At 37.1% G+C, this 18,180-nt stretch overlaps 1 protein-coding gene across 1 annotated transcript in view; it reads right to left on the minus strand.

The window, feature by feature from the left end:
- The window catches only part of KCNQ1 (potassium voltage-gated channel subfamily Q member 1), a 330,737-nt gene that overhangs the window by 219,314 nt on the left and 93,243 nt on the right, over positions 1-18,180 (minus strand). The window contains exons 9-11 of the mRNA XM_054634841.2: positions 16,969-17,091; positions 15,805-15,946; positions 9,084-9,204 (exon numbers count right to left, since the gene is read on the minus strand). Of these exons, the coding sequence (XP_054490816.1) occupies positions 9,084-9,204; positions 15,805-15,946; positions 16,969-17,091 (386 nt within the window). The remainder of the gene's footprint in view (positions 1-9,083; positions 9,205-15,804; positions 15,947-16,968; positions 17,092-18,180) is intronic.

Genomic DNA, 18,180 nt, shown 5'->3' on the forward strand with positions numbered 1-18,180 from the left:
AAAACCAAACCAAAAAGCTAACCATCACAAAACCCCCCACAAAATTCAAAATTAGCATCTGAAATCTTTTCATAGGCAGAATTGGGTTAGGTTTCTAAAATAAAAAGCAGATGGACTGAGAACACTTTCTAAGTTCACTGAAGAATAAATACTATGGTTGCATCCCCCCATCATTTATTATCCCAGCAGCCAATTTAGGACTCAAGCACAGCTATTTCTGGTCTACTACCTTCCGGTCCTTGGCATAGGCTCCATATACACCAACCACACTGCAAATCCTCTGGGACAAAGCTCAGTGCAAATCTTTACCTTTCCTTCTGGACAAAGACATTTCTCACAAAACCTAAAAAGTTTGAAGTTCTAAGAAATTAAAAATCAAGAATAATGACTGGAATGCCAACTTTTTAGTGTATTTATCACAGTTTGAACACAGATAAAGTTTTGTAACATCTGTTTAATTAGGCACCTGACTTCCTGTTCCTGTTGCATTACCCATTTATTTTATGGGATGGGTAATAACAGGAACCATTAAACGTTGCCCAATTTTAAAAATAGCAAAGAGTAGAGGGTGGAAAGAGAAAATGAATACTTTTTCTTTTACACTGTAGTGAGGAATGCTGTGATATTTTGGGGTTCTATAATCAAATAAAAATTAGGAGCTATTTTTTAAATATTAGACATTTCTATAATAAAATCACATACTTTAAAAAATGAAGTTGGTTCACAATTTTTTTTTGTTTGCTTTTATTAAAAAAAAAACAAATTACATACATACTGGTGTCAAAATTTTCAGCAGGGGTGGCATGACTTTGGTATCTATGAGCTGTTCCCAAGTTACAGACAGTGCCAAATAGGTACTGATTATGAAAAAAAATAGATACAAGGGCTCAACTGCTTTTTCAATTAAAAGCTGCACTACATGGAAAAAATCAAGTCATGAGGATAGTTCAAATACATTTCACTGCCTACATGTTAAAGGTTTCAACAAAGTGATCTTAATGTCAGACACAGACAAATAAGTAATTTCAAGTAATGCAAGGACCAGCTTTCTGTTCACCGCCCTTCATATTTGTGTTGTAATGACTACAAAACTTTTCTGGCATCATCTGGCGCTTTCTAATCCTACACAGTCTGGGTTATGGAACTGGCCTCCTTGGAAGTGCCATCCCTTCAAAAAACACTACACCTACAAAATGCACCCTCACAACCTCCCGTTAACCAAGACTCACAAAATGAATGTTTCGTTTCTGCTGTGCTCTGCTCACTTCACCAGCTCTTTGCAGGACGTTGTGTCATGCTGAACATTCTCCGCCTCAGCTTTCAAGGCTGTAATTTTTAGGGGCCCAAAATTCCTGAAAGACCAAGTTCCTTGGAGCCACGCCACTCAACAAGTCCCCTTTTCAGGAAGAGTCACATTTCTGTACCAATGACACTTGGCTGCACAGGAGATGGAGCCTGGCTGTTGGGCAGGCCCTGGTCAAAAGGACATGAGGATAGACCACCACCACCAGTTACCACTTTTTGATTCATTTCCCTTTTGACATTATACTCCACATTTTACATGGGAAGAAGAAAGGAAAAAATGAACACAAACACATCAGTTTTCCTTGGGAAAGACAGACATAAAGGAGTAACCAGCCAAGTTCACAATAACAAGCTTCTATATTTATTTTTATCCCAAAAAGCACTCAGTAACCACAGAACTGAGAGGGATACAGGAACCTGAGAGAAACACTGACCAAAACACAACCACAGGCAATAGGTCAGTGCTTAGCTTTTAGTCTGCTAACAAGCTAACAACTAGTACAAGATATTTAAAGTATTTTGTCTTCAAGACAGTGAAAGTACTTCAGTTTTTCCCAGCTGAACTTCCTGCTGAAGTAAAACAAAACATACAGTTCTACATATGGGGTGACAAAGTTAGAGACCCTCAGTGAAATCACAACTATATTCAGTCCTTGCAGTCACAGAAAAAAAAATTCAATCAAGATTTCCACAATCTTCTATGAGCTTTCTATCCAGAGCAAGTGCCAAGGCCATGCATGCTGCACTTCACACACCCAGCATCCAGAATGATGCAGAGAGCTCCCAATTTTACAGCTCTGCTATGGATTTGGCAAATGTTTAAACCAAAACCTTCCACTTCTGTAAGCTTTGCTACACCAATAGGGTGTTAATCACACTTGGTCATGTTTTTAACTTCGGAAAAAAATCATCAATCGTGATCAGAAAGAGCAGCTGCAGAAGAAAGCGTTTAATGTGTCAGTGTTGTAATTGAATTTCCACAGAAATACAGCAAGAGGAAAACACTACATTTAGTCTGGATTGGGTACTGGTCATACTGGGAGCAGCATTTGCTTATGAAAAAGAACTGCAACCATTTCACGAAGCTACTAAGAAAAATGTATTGATAATATATTCAAGCAATTTTCAGGTCACTTTTACCCACAGAATGTACATCATGCAATGTCCTGGACAATTACAGTATTAGGCCAGGTAAACTAACCCTTGGAATTTACACCTCTTGGAATTGTTTCCCTGTGCATTAACACTTTACAGAAAAGTATTTTCCTGTAGCATTGCTGTTCTGATGCACTATTTGGCAATATTTAAACCAGCTGTTGATGTCCATTTTTCCAATAAAGTGTACTTTATGACAAAAGATGCTCTAACAAGACCTTATTAAAATTAGTGGTCCAAGTATTGAAGCACAAAGGTCACATGTGCTATTGGTTTTAAATACCATAATGTTTCATGCCTGCACTTGATAGCTCAGCCTGGAACTAGATGATTAGGTCAAAAATATATCAGATTAACTATTTCCTTGTTAGGCACTGTTGGTTTCCAACTCTGCCCCAAGAACAGACATGGATATCTGTGCCTACACTCACATCCACAGCCATCGTTTCAATAAAGAATTTTTTTTTAACAAACACTAACATTTTGACCAATATTAGAATATTTTTTTTTCCTAAAAATGCATTTGCTAATTTTTGTCTGCACATGGAATAAACCTCAGTAGTCAATGATGTCTCTTGGCTGCCACACACTGACCTTGACAGGCATTCCTACAACCTCATACTGATACCAGGTTTTCCTGCTGGAAAGCTCTGACCTTGAATCCAGTGTGTTTGCTGCACAGATTTAGCACAGTCTATGCAGCATCTCTGGGCATAATGTTGCCCATAGATTTTGGAGTATTCCAATCTAAATGCTACTTACAAGTATTAAATTTTGCAACTTCCTAACTTCGTTGCTGGTAAAAAAAACCAAAAACAAACAAAAAAATGTATTGGTAAAAATCTATTAATTTTTGCATTGTTAATAAAATGCTAAATGTTACAAAACATATCCTTTTTATTGGATAAAATAACTCCCAATAAAAGTGCACACATTATCAATTAATTAATCAAGTTTTTAACTTCTTTTTTTTATCCAATGTATCTAAACAAAAAGGAAAACCATTCTCCATCCTCACAACAGAAAAACTTTATTCCTGTCTTGAATTTTAATTCTGGAATTAACTCAAGACCATGATAAAAAATTTAACCTCTTTTAATATTAGATAAAAGTAGGATATTTTTATTGTCTCCCCCATTCAATAAAAATTAAAATAATAAAAAGGTTTTGCACTTATCATTCTGCATGATGCCCAAAGTAAACAATGATAAAAGTTAGTAAGTGGGGAGTAGCTTGTTGTTTTTACAGCAAAGGAACCCTGTACTTCTGAATCACTAAGCAGCTGGAGTCTGGTTTAATTACTCAACATCAATCAAGATGTAAAGCAGCACTTGGAAACCAAGGAATGCAACGTTCATCTGCAATACAAAAGAAATAGCTAAGCTATCTTAGCTTCTGCCTAGACGGTTTGTACACTAGAAAAAGTCAACACATTACTTTTATACCATGTCAGTAACATAGAATAGCCAAACAGTAATTTTGCACTGCACTCGAATGCATCTGTGACAATTTGCAGTAAGGAAGAAAGGACCCTAAGGGTCTTATTTCATACAGGTTTGCAACCTCTAACACAGGAGATATTTGTACAGTACTGACTTCTAGCAAATAGCAGCACCAGCACTTCCCTCTCCAATAAACAAAAGATAGAAAGTTAACATAATAAAAAGAGGAGATGTGAAATTGCAAACTCTACTTTCCTGCCTGATTTTTTAAATCTTGTTAATTCTTTGATATAAGTCTTTTACTGTGATTATGCTCATATTAAAAAAACAGCACAGTAATGCTGCAGCTTGATGGAGTGCTACAGCCTTTCACAGGATCAAAGGGAATCTGATTATCCCTTCTGGTCTTCAGAGCTATAGACATATACTGCACACTCTGTCTAATCTATGAAAAAAAGCAACCACCCACCACAGTACACAAGAAAAGCTCCCTGAAGATAAAAGAGGCAAGTAACCACACGGACAGATGTTCACCACACCACTGATTGCACTGTCAGAAGCTGCTCGGTTGCTGCAGTATCGAGGGTGAAATAAGACACCATGAAAAACTGCCCAAGTCTTCAGCACTTCTCAGGTTAAGCCACATATAAAAATAAATACTGTAAATAACTTGCCTGTTTTACAGAAGACACAGTCAGTCAACTTTAGCCAAGTCTGCCATGGACATCAGATGCAGAACACAGGAACAGTTTTGTCTGCTGGGATCCTCCCTACTCCCTATCATTCAAACACAGAACAGGCACCAGCTCAAAGGGCTGCCAGGTGAGGCATAGGATGGCTGAATATATATATATATATATATCCAGATGCAACAGCCCCTGCTAATGTCACATTTGTCTCAGCACAGCCATTCCATACCTAAGGGAATAACTGAGGGAAACAGTCCTCCCCTTTTACTATTAAATCAGCAGATTGTAAGCAGAATTCCTAAGGGAGCTTGATGACACACTGAAACATGCTGAACGAAAAAGGATGCTGCCCAGCATCCATCAAGCACTGAAGCCTTTCCTGTAGCAAGTCAAGCAAATGACTGGAAAAATGGCATGTGACAGTAACCAGTGATGACTGAACATTAAGGTCTGGTCTTAACTCAAGGATGTTCTTACAAAGCTGCTATCACTGCTCTTCTTCTAATGTGCCCTGTCATTAATGATAAAATGGACCCCATGGAAGTCATGGTTTAAATGTTGCTAACAGCATTTCAAAGAGAATTCTTGTGACAGCAGAAGTCAGCTCTTCCATCTGGCCCATTTGAGAGTGAAACTGAAATATTTGCTCAGACTTCAGAAGGTCATTTTGGAAGAGAAGAAGATAAAAGCAGGAATCTTTTACAATATGACCTAGCAAATCAAAGCAAATAGGGATTCCACTCACTGATAATCCAAAAGAAAAGAGACAGTTATAAGACAAATACAGCACTGTTTGTTCTAGGCAATGTGGTTGTATCTCTTGCCAACAACCTATATACTGGTAATTAAAACATAGAACACTTCATAAAAATATAAAAGAAAAGAGAAAGAAAACATTATTTCCAAAAAAATCAGTGGTAACTGCAGCACCATGGACACTGCACTCAGTGTTTACCAGCACACTTTATCTCAAATTCTTCAAAGTGATCAAAAGCATCCATTCCAATAATTCAGAAACTTCCATCTGCTATCACATCCTCTCAGTCTGGAAATTATTAAAAAATCCTAAATCTGTTTGTGTAATTATTACATCTATTACACTGTTTAACAAGGAGGGGGTTATTTTTAAAATGTCATGACAGAATGCTTTCAGGATGGAAATACACTTAATAATAAAAATGAAGTGCTTTTTGTTTTTAATGTAAAGCTTTCCTTTGAGTGTAAGCCCACTGTATAAAATCTAAGATCACATCAGTATATCTCTGCAGAAAGAAAACTATACTGTATGTAAATAGACAAGGCCCAATGCTTAACTAATTAAATGCATTTTCATCATCCTAGTTATGACATACCTGAAACATCTGGGGAAGAGTCATTAAAACATCCAGAATTATTGTCATTTGGATACAGCCAATAACAGGATCACAAATATGCCACGTTAGCTAATGCTTATGCCCAGAAATACATGCAGTCAGCTGGATCCACACTAATGCTGAAATTAAGCAATTACACAAACATAGGGCAAGAGTCTCTTGGTAATGGAGGCTCAGCTACAAGCAGCATCGATTTTCCACTGCTTTAAAATGCAAATAAAACAAAAGAGTCAACACAGTGAAACAGAGCAGGAGACAATCTGGGAACACACCGGGAGAAATAAACCAGTAAGAAGTCCAGAGAAGAGGGCTGGTATTGCTGCTATCCCCTTTTCTATTTCACTTTTACAACACAACAGACCACAGCAAGGATTAAACTGAAGGACCAAGTTCTGTCAGAAACATCACACTGTGTACTGCATTTTTAAAATTGTTACAGGTCATTTTATAGGTTGTCCTGTTTGAACATCAGGCCTCAACGTCCTTTATTTATTGTTTCCTCAAAAGGCTACTGATAGTGGTTAACTGATAGAGTAGTCTTTCTTAATGAAAGATTTCCCATTAGCAATTCCACAGAAGTAGGGCTACATTAAATACAATATTTACTTCAAAACAGGTTTAAAATAGAGTTAGACATACATCTTGCCAAAAGATAAAACCCCCACCTGCATTTTTATTATTGGACACAGAACCAGTCCTATTAAACTCAGTGAGAATAGGCACCTACATTTACCAAAAGAGAACAATTTTTGCATAAACAAGCAGGGCTCTGAAATTTAATTTAAAGGGAAGCCTTAAGCCCTTTACCACAAGGGTTGAAATTTGGCATTTACTTTCCAGGACTAGCAAAGGAAAGGAACTCAGCCTCGTTGGTTTCTAAACCACAAGGATGCCAGGTGTTTACTTTTCAGTACCACAGCACGTGCCCCACTCTTCTGACATATCTGTGCTACCTGTCAAAAGGAAATATTTTTCATACTGTTGGCTAAAAGCTTTCTAGTTACATGTCTCAAATTAACTATGTAAAATTTACTCATGTATTCATGACTTTCAAAAGTTAATGTCTATTCTGGAGTCACCTTTCTGTGATTAATGGAAAAGTTAATGCACATGTTGCAATTGGTGAGGAAATAGTTCCATGACTCCCAAATCCATGCATCCTCAGGTCAAGTATTTTACATTATGCTCCCAATTCTGAAAATGTCTTTGTGTTTCTGTTTCTCTGATAGAGTATGTACTGCTTTTAAGACCTGAAACTAGATATACTCACACTTAATTTGACCAGTCTATACTGTGGCTAGTGCCATAATTTTGTTGAGTACTTGGGTTTGCATTAAAAAACATAGGATTTTCACTAACTTTTTGACTAACCCTCCTATCTGGTGATGATATGACACTGTTTAAGGCCTTTTAATTAACTGTGCACAAAGTACATGCACTTTCAAGCAAACAAGTCTCAAGATCTACGTTTGGGCACCCATGTTTCAAAGAGACACATTTAAATTAATTTTTTATTGATTTAAATTAATATTTTATCCAGTTTTACCTTTCATCCAATTCATTCCATTTTGAATCCTAACCAAAAGTCTTAAAAGAACCAATGAATCCTATTTTCTTCCACCCTAGCAGAGGCTCAATTCAAATGTGTGGGGGACAGATTTTGTACTGTCCCATCATTCATGCCTTAGAGCAATCCAGGGAAATTTCAACAAAGGTTACAACCAAAAATTAAGGGAGTAAAAGAGAACTATATAAGTTACTAAAAGTTGAGAGTGTTCATTTGGTGAGGTTCTTCATCTGAAACACACCTATTTAGCTACTACCCAAATTGGGGTAAAGATGATAGAGTGCTTTGTGAAATGTATCAATAAGAAAGAGCTACATAATTCCCAGACTCAGAAAGGATATTGGAAACTCCTAGCACCACAAATTTATTTAAAAAAAAAAAAAAAAAAAAGAAAAAAAGTGGTTTTGTTGCTCCATTGTTCTTGTCTAACGCTTGAGGAAATTTATTACTTCCTCCTCCTGCTTGTACTAAGAAATCTTCCAGAATACAAATCTCTTAAATCCCCTGCCTACAAACAGATGCACACTTGGGTGAATCAGATGAAAATGCCAATACCTTTGCTTAGGGACAGGGAAGACTCCACCCAAACATTTTCTTTTTCTTTAATAAATGCCTTTCCAAAATGGCTCTAAAAATAAAAAGTATTTTTGTAATATTTAGAATTCTGCTAACTATAGTGTATAGGAAGAAGGCCTGGAAGTTGGCAGCAGTCATTTCTGCATGTTTTGTACCTCAGAAATACAAGTATGCCAAGAATTTTCATTTGTGGTTTCACTGCAGAAACCCTCAGATTTCTAGAGTGGAAAAAATTGTTTCATTCCTCTGCTATAGGATATACTGCCATACATCTTCTATGGCAAACAATTAACATTTTTCAGGATTTTCAATTACACAATGTCAGAAGATTTAGTTTCAAAGGCATTTAGAGAAAAATCTGCTGCAACTCTCTTTTTTTTTAAGAATAATCTGAGAACCTGAAATACCATTTTACCATAAAAGACAAGTGGAAAATCTTCTTCCAGAAGGGAAAATACCAACCCCCTCCCCCCACGCACACAGCCTTATAGGCTTATTTCAGATTTTTTTTTATATATACAACAAAGCAATAATAATGATCAAACAGAGCTTTTCTTCAAATGTAGAACATAATTCGACCATTAGAGAAAGTGCTGCTGAAATGGAGAGACTTGTATTTCATATTAGTAGTATTTAAAATTTGCACTTCAGAACTATTCCACTGGAAAATGGTGGAGGGAGTAAGATAACCTTCACTAGGCAAGTACTCCCACACATTGCCTCCACACAAAAATCTTGAGGCTATCAAGATGCCCAGAGACATTAGCTACAAACTAAAGCCTTGTGTCACAGCCAAGTGAACTTGTCTTTAGGTCAGCACGAAGATTTACTGGCACTCAGAACAGGATACACCAACGTCAAGGCGAAAAGGGTTTGACGCAAACATCTGAGATATTTGAGCCCTATCAGCCCCTCCCACCTGAACTGCCTTCTCTTGTCAAGTCAACCAATGCCCAGTTCAACAGGCTGGACTTACTGTGAGATGTGAGTTATTGGGGTCAGCAGGGTCTCACCCTCCAGGTCAAGCTCATCGGCAAAGCTGCTGGTCCTGATGAAGGGTCCTGTGCTCACATCTAGAAATGCTGGGCTCTTTTTTACTGTGGGAAAAACATGCAGATAACAGTTCAAGCAACAGCATTTGTCTGCAGCTCACCTGCACCTCTGAAATACCATAAATTTTAAAAGAATATTGAATACAAAAGTTGCTACCAAAATTGCACGTACCGCAGAGTTCCCAAAAAAGCAAAATTTTAACTCTTCCTCGGCCCAAAGTATTTGAACTTCTGGTGAAGATTAAAACTAGTATTTTATTGTTTTTTGTGTTCATACTCCTGATACACTAGAATATTCAGTATCTATATGACAGAGGGCTTCATGCATTATTAAGAGACAATTTGCCGATTCCCTCTCACACTACGGCATGAGGCTAACTCAACTTTGGGCTCAGAATCAGGACAGGTGGCAAGATCTCCAGCTCACCCCAGAAAAAGTTCTTACTGGGAAGGTTGATTCACAAAACTTCAGATATTGAAAGTTTTACTGGCCGATTTACTTGCAGATCATCATTTTCATGGATCCATCAAATCAGGGAGAATGTCACAGTTTTAATTTCTAAACTCAGGCTCTGAAATTCTATTAGATACCAACACTAAGAACACCAAGTGCTTTATCCAACATGGCCCTAACATTTGTTAGAGAAGCTACAACATTTGCATATAAATAAAGCTACTGGTGTCATTTACGTGACTGCAAATGTATTTACAGAAAATAAAACTTGGTAACATTCCATATAAATCATAGGTAATTGTGACAAGTCCACAGAAACCTTTGTCAGTCCAACTAGTTGGAATATTCAATAAAACAATTATCATGCTGTAATTTATGAAAACCCTACTCATATTTATGAAATATTAAATAAAATATTTTATAATATAGCAATAAATAAGGCCCTGCCAAAAAGCCACACAAAACCTATAGGAATACAACAGAAATAGATAACTTAAATGTAGCTGATATTTCCTGAGAATAGAAGTGGGAATATCAGGAAACAATTCTTTTCTTTTAATGCAACCATTTTACTCAGGTAATTGGGTATTTTCATATGGCAGAAATGGATTTGAATTTAAAAAACCAGAAGAGAAAGTATTATTTCATCTTTAAGCACATGGCTGTCCAAACTACAAAAGGAAAGCCTCTGTACTCCAGAAAGGATGACCTCTGAAATCACAGTTTTAAATAAATAAATAAGACAACTGCTAGGAGATACATTTATTACAAGCAAGAGCCACTTGTGGCACTTAAAAATTAAGATTTTTGTAGCAAGTTTTACGAAGCACTAATTTCTATTTTTGCTTTTAGCATCATACTAATATTATGGTACCATACTATTTAATCACTTTGCTATAGCCATCATTCAAAAACATGACTGTGAAACCAGCAAAATAATTCTAGATAGAGATGTGCAATGAAATGTCTTTCAAACAGACTTCTTCAGGCTTTCACCAAATTAATTTTCACTGTCCTCATTTCCACATGACATAAATGAAACTTTCCCAATTTGTAGCACATAAGGACTCACAAATGTTTTCGTTTTCTGGATGGCAAGTGATAAAAACTGCTGGACCTAAAGCCATGAAAAGGGTTTGCTGCTCACGAGACTGTGCTCATGAGAAACAGAGCACACTCCACACACAAGGGAACTGCAGGAACAGCAATTCTTGGGTCAGTCACAGCTATTGCTTTCCAGTTTTGTGGGAAGGGAAAGAAGAACTGGCACAATGAAAAAGAACCAGAAGTATGGGGATTTTTGAAGGAATTTTGAATGAGTTAGAGATAGGACTTCTGAGTTTTTAAATGATGTGGCTTCTTTTTCTTATTTTCTACATAGGTAGGAAGGTGAGTTTGGCTCACATCTTTACTGTATGGTTCAGAAGCTTACAAGATTCCTAGTGATAAGACTTTTTAAGGATTTCTTGACTAATAAAACACTGCTAATAAGGATATTTGTGGTTTTGACCAAATTCTTAAATATTTAATCTTATGGACTTATGTTACAGTGTAAGATTTTTTAGTTAATCTTGTTATGATACATGACCTACAGCACTGCATTCTAAACTCCTTGTTTACTTTTGTAAACAACTTTTTGTAACTACATTTTTTCTATATCCTAAATTCCAAAACTCTAAACCTTCTTCTTCTTAACCTAACGTGTTTCTGCTTTAAACTATTAATTCACATTCTCGCTTCTAGTACCTAAGTTTGAAAGCCTTTTCCAATGTCTCAAATCAAATCCTCTGTTTAATCCTAAGCTTTGAAAATTCCCTGCATTTCAAATTCCATCACAAAAGTTAAGACTGGGCTTCAGCCTATTTGAAAGAATTCTTGTGTGAGCACACAGCAAGCAGGAGCCGATTAGTATGAGGCAAACATGGTATCTTCTTCCCTCTGTTTTAAAATTTCTGAGATGATCATAACTAAAAAAAAGCATGGCCTTAATGACAGTTTCTCTGCTTCAAAGTGTCTTGAAACAGGGCTCAAGCAGAACACCAGGGAACATACTTTTTTTACTTATAAAAATAAATTCATAGGCACTAGACTTTGGACAAGTCTTTCTTAGAAGGCAGTGTTAAAAATATGCTTTAAAAAGACACAATTTCTACACATGAAGGCTAAAGAGAAAAAAAAAAAGATGAAGCTTTAGACACTAGTTTTCAATGGATAACAATGGGTGAATTTAAACATTTGCAATTTACAACCTGTACAACCTCCAGACTCAAAATTCTACTGAAACATCTCTTTTTAGAAACCAGCTCTGTAATTTTTTGTGCCACAGAAGACAGCTCCAGACTGAGCATTGCAAAGATTTAGTAATTAATAAAGGTGATGAAACATGATGGAACAATGAAATATTATGAGCATTACCTGGAGAGGAAGGAGCGCTGGAAGACTGCTGGTCTGTGGAAAAGGATGGCCAGGAGCGCTGACAATCTGAGTCAGAGTGAAGATGCACATGAGACAGAGATAGAAGAGGTGAAAAGAAAAAAAAAATAAAAGAAAAAAAATAGAAGCTCCAGACAGTCAGCTGAGGAGATGCAGACATACCTAAAATTTAGTATGTTCTACCTGACACAAAATTAAAAATACTGTAGCAAACAGTGTATGAAACTGTACAAGAGAGCATTACACATTGGCAGAATGTTCAGTGGTCACTGTGGAGGGGTCATGGCTTTTCCAAGCCCATTTTTCATGGCAGTCTCAACTGCTGCAAGATATTCCTCCCTACAGGCCAATCTCTGTTTGCCCCTTTCCTCCAGACTTCAGGGTTTCACAAGTTTTTCCCTTTGCTAAGTGTCCAAGCTCCCAGGGGTCAGACCCCTCTCACTCTGGTTCACACTGTTCACAGAGCAGCTCTCTCCTGGTGAGGTTTCAATGCTGCCAAGTGGATGGGGCAGTTTGGACATCCACGTCTGAAGCTTCCAAGCACATCCCATACGAAGTTTTTGAAGCTGCCCACTTCAACCATGTAAACCAAGTGCCTGCCTCAAGCTGAATTTCTTGGGGAAATGTTTCAGGCAAGCAAGAGGAGCCAGTGATTAGAAAGAGTCTCAGTAAAACACACAATCTTTACATTGTGTTTAGTTCTTTTGAATAGCATTATGCTATTAATAACTATTTCATTAAGAAGTGCCTGTGAATTCACACACTTGGACAGGCTGATACTTCTCAGGAATGGTGCCTTACATTTATGCAATGAGGAAAAACTCTTAAAATAAAAAATGCATTGGAGTAAAAAAAAATCAGAACAAACCCTCATTTTACAAGTGACCTCTCAGTGCTACACACATGTCCTGGTTCCAGCCAGGACAGGGTTAATTTTTGCAGTAGCCAGGATGGGCCACAGATCCTTTGGTTTTTGCTGTACTGATGATGCCAAGAGAAAAAAAAAGGAGGGAGAAAAAGCTGGAAATCAATTGTTGCACAAAGATACTGGCAGGGAAGCCAGATGAGGGATCCAGGAGTGTGAAGACTAAAGTAGAAGTGTGCAGCCCAAAAATTTACTGAATGTGAGAAAGCAGCATATGGATATGTTGCTAGAGGCTTTCTGAAAGCCAAATTAAAGCTGAATGAGTATCCTTTATCCTTGTACTTTCTAGTTTCTTCCTTCTAAACTTTTGACTTGGCAGCTCCAGTTTTCTGTGCAGATAATCTTTTTCACAGAAAGTAAAATAACACTCTCTCCTCTTTGAGCTGCTGTGAGAACAGTGTTAGACATCCTCTCAGCTCCACTGAGCTCTGCTTGCCTGGCTGGGACACAGAAACTGAACCTGTGATGGCTGGTAAAGCTCCTCTGATATTTCCCCAAGATGAAGGAATTTCTTGTTCACTTAAAACAGGTGATTTGTTTGGTGGCTCCTGCTGCCCTCCTCATCTTATTCCACCATGTCTATCCCCACCAAAGATGCACCTCATAGAATGGTGGAAACTGGGAAAATCAAGGATTGATTGGGGGAATCCAGGAGATTCAGTTTGGTTTTGCTGTTTTAACACCTTAATTACACCCATGTCCCATGTGGGTTCAGGGGTGAAACTGAACTTTGCCATTTCAGTCAATTTAATTCAAGCCTGAGCATCCTTACACTCAATCACTGGAAGGAAGCCTCTGCTGTCTGCAGTGGATTCAGAGCAGAAAACTTACAGGTGGCTCATAGCACTCTCACTAAATCACAGAGGTCTTTTGCCCAGACCTAGCCCTAATCCTGCTGTCTTTGGGGAGCACTCAATTGCTAAGGAAGTGCCTAAGCAAGCACATTAGAAACATCACAAGACTACATGGCTGCTTAAGTGATCACAGAATCCAGACAAACAGTAAAATAAATTATTTAATTTATGGGTCCCCATCTGTTCACAAATATCAACAGCATATTTTTACAGGAACAGATGCGTGTACTTCAGAATGCACAACACTGGGGGTCAAATCTGAAAGTTTTATCCCATCCTAATTCAGTTATTTAGAAATTAATTTGCATCATACACTTAGATAACTACTGGATGAATTATATCTTATTACTAGAAAACTATATTTTTCTATTGGCAATATATACACGAGCAATTTTTCTCAAATATAAAAAACCATTAGAGGTCCTGTACTTATACAAATGAGTGCTCACTTTTCTCTTTGTAATGAGACTGGGTGCAGTTGTGATTGCAAGTGTGAGAATGCACATTTTCTGTCTGTCTAGATCTCCTTGGCTGCAAAAGATTTCTTAGAAATTATATGGCACTAGACACACACGAAAAGCACTGCAAACATTACACTGTCATGCCATAAACAGAATTATTTTCCTCAACTTACCAGGCAATTTTAACATTCCTGTTTGTCCTGTATACTTGTAACAGTTTATAGAGGAGAACACAGATAAAAAAGAAAAAAGATAAGTGTCAGAAGAAATAAGAGAAAATCCTATCACTGAAAGCTATAGAGCTGACTTTTGAAATAGCAATAGTAGGCTGCCATCAAATTGCATTGTCCTTAATCAGCTCAGAAATTTAGTGGTAAAAGGTGGGACTTTACAACTCTAAGCATGGTTCTGTAATTTATTTGTTTTGAAGAAAGGTGTCTGTACTCAAATTTTGAGACAGTACTTACAGTACTTGTCCACCTTTTAGCAGCTATGTAATTTCTACCACCAGATGCAACTTGCAACCATTCCTTAGCAGAGGCCAAGACAGAGTGGAAAAGCAAGGATGATGCAGAACAACACAACACAAGCACACCAAAATAGCACAAGGAAGGCAAGATTTTCTGGTTGAGCTAAAATATGCCCAGTGCCAGCCCACGCTACTGTCTTATTTTAAAGCCATTACATTTATGTCAGCCAAATTTTTGAGGAGAAAAAACATCGGTACTTAAGGTATCTATAATCAATAAAACACACCTTAAAAATTAAACCATGCTCTTGTTGCCAAAATTTGAGCAATACATTAAAAACGTCCAATAAAAGTACATTTGTAAAAATGCCACATTGTAAATTCAGAGTTATTCTGGAAGTTCAGTACAGCAAAAGCAAATATAAACAAGCTATTAATCATAAGGTGATTATCAATGTCCTGTCTTCTTTTTCCTCATACTGTACCATTTTATACATTTACAGTGACATTTAATACAGATGTATCCACATTTATATTAAGTACTTCTGCTTTCAAAACTTGATTCACAGCCTACTGCACAGAGCAGATGGCATGAGCACATGATGATTTCATGTAGCAGACTATGTTTGGTGCAGCCAAGGCACACCAATCCTTTTTGGTTCAGGTACAAGCACAATAGTGACACATCCTGGGTAAATTTCACATGGAAAAGCTGACAGCTAATCCCTGTAATTTCAATCAGTTGCAGAATTGGGGAATGTATGCACCAGCCTAAGAGTCTGCCTGCTAGAAGAGCCTAAGCAGCTCTTCCAGCAGGCAGAAATGAGAAATGATTTTGTTTGTCTGCAGCAGAGCGTGTTCATTAAAGCAATGGTTAAATCTCACCCAAACAAGCCAGCAACCAAAGGCAAAAAAGCAAAGTATTCTTGCTTTAGAGTGACAAGAGCTTGTTCTTTCCTTCTTTACTAGAGATACTAAAAAGGACCTGTATGCAAATCTAATCATGGAACTCATCACAGTTACTGGCATTTTATAATGGAGCTTCTTACCAGAATTTTCAAATGGTTCAAAACTGAAATCAGTTTTCCTGTCCTCAGCCACGTGGTCATAAGTGATGTGTGGTATAGCCAACATCCTGTCTGGAGAAGAAGGCCCATTGTCCTTGTCTAACTTAAATTTCTTCTTTTTAACCTAAAAAAAAACCCACATAAATTAAATTACTCAAACCAAGTCACACAGAGTTGTCTCTTCAGTGACGCCCTCAATAATAACACAGTCCCCATTGAGCTATAACTAATTAAAAGAGTGCCTGAATTACATTTTCATGATCCTACACTGTGTTTCTCATTACGTTGCCCCCTCATCCTGCCAAAACTGGCTAATCACTAGATTTCTGCACATTGTTATTTCCAAATCCCTTGCCTGCAGTTAAAAAAGAAAATCTGCTAGTTATGCAGCTGCTTATATAAATCAAACTATTCTAGAATATCTTTATCATTTTATGGATGCAATAAATCACACCTTCAGCACAAAGCCAATGGATATATTTTGCTACTGAACTCAGATGAACCTTGGAGATACAAGACAAAATTTTTGCACAACATCCTCTCCATTTAGCTTGAGACTGCTGTGCAATACTCTTACAATGCAGAGGATGGTGTACTACATAATCTAAAGAGTCTGACAAAGGGGTTTTGTTGCTGTGTTTAAAACAAAATAATTCTTAACTTGTGGAATCTGTTGATATAACAATATTACTCTATGAGGGTACAAGAAGTCTTTACCATAAAAGCTTAGAAAATCACAAAATCAATAGGTGAGAGAAACAGAAGCTTTTTTGGGTTTTGTTTGTTTGTTAGAATCAATTAAAAGTTACAATTTTGGAAATATGATGAAAGTGATTTTCTTTTTATTTTTTACCTTTCCTTATAGTTTTTCAAACAACAGTGGTAAGTAACTAGCTGACCTCCCTGAGTTAAGTCATTATTACTCTTTTCCAAATCCATTAAAAAATCAAGTTGAGGGAAATTCAGCAAATCAGCTTCTAATTTATAATGTTTGTATACTCAGTAAAAACTGAAATGTAAATCAAAATTTGAAACCAAGTAGTAATCTGTAAAACAAGCAGAACAAATAATCTCTAAAGAGTAAAAAAACTCAATCTGATTTAAAATCTTGTGATTACTATAATGTGAAACATTAGTTATTGATACCATCACCGATTTCTTTGGTTTTGGACTGGGTGAGAGCAAATGATAATTCCTGGCAGGTTTTCGAATGTAAATTTTCCATGTAGAAGAGTCTGGGTTTTCTGCAGCGTAGCATCTCCATGCAGTCTGGAACAAATGTTTTAAGCAACAGAATAATCAATCAGATCAGTGGCTCACTGTACAACACAGTAACTTCCAAGCAGCATGTCAGTCATTCTTTATTTAATTATATTCTTGAATTTGCCCTCTGGAAATAAACCCAGCATGGTTTAGAACTCTTATTTAGTAAATAGAAACCACATAGTTAGAACTGGGAAACCACACAGAAAGATGAGTCCTTTCAAGTGCAACTTTTATTCTCAGTAGCAACAAACAAATAATGAGAGAGCGCTCTAGACCGGACTCAAAAAAGGGTCTAAAATTTTACGTTCTGCCCCAGTTTCCTACCTGACTTCAGGCATTTTGCCTATTGTATCCTATGTTACAGGCTCCTACTCAGAAAAAAGACAAAAATTGTTCTTTCATGCCTCACAAAAACATGGCCAGAAAAAAAAAGGAATTGTGATGTGGTCAGTAGAGCTATATTCATATGAAGAAATGCAACTGTGGGCACAACAGAATAGTACCAGTGGTTAACCAAGAGCCAAAACCCAAACCCAGACCTCCCTCTTGCCAACCACCAATGATTAAAGTCCCATGTTCTAAGGCAAAAGGGAGAAAAAGCAGGGCTAGGAAACAAGACCAACAAGAAAACACTACTGCATTCTCTCTTAACTGTGTAAATACCAGAATTGATTAATAATGAGTCTCCAAACTAAAAAGGCAGATCCTCACTTACTACATGAAGAAAGGACACACTTATACACAAACAATCTAAAGCAGGGAAGGCCAGAAAACCCTACATGAAAGAAACAAAGCAAGGCAGAATGAGAGAGCTAAAGAAACAGCAGATGGAAAGCAAAGCACTTATATCACCATATAAATCCCTCCATGATTAACAGAAGAGTGGAAGAAACAAATGACCTCTAGAAGAAACCAAGAAGGAATACAAGGAAAGAAAATTAGTCATCAGGGCTGTTCTCTTGTCTTGTACCTATTTTGTAAACATCTTGGTTTAAGAACCATCTTTTTGTAAGTCATTTGTAGAGCACTTACTGAATTGGGCATTCAGAAGTCTGAGACTACTAGTAAATCATAATTAGAACTATTAAGAAC

Source organism: Agelaius phoeniceus, chromosome 6 (genome assembly GCF_051311805.1).
Source record: "Agelaius phoeniceus isolate bAgePho1 chromosome 6, bAgePho1.hap1, whole genome shotgun sequence".
Taxonomy (NCBI): domain Eukaryota; kingdom Metazoa; phylum Chordata; class Aves; order Passeriformes; family Icteridae; genus Agelaius; species Agelaius phoeniceus.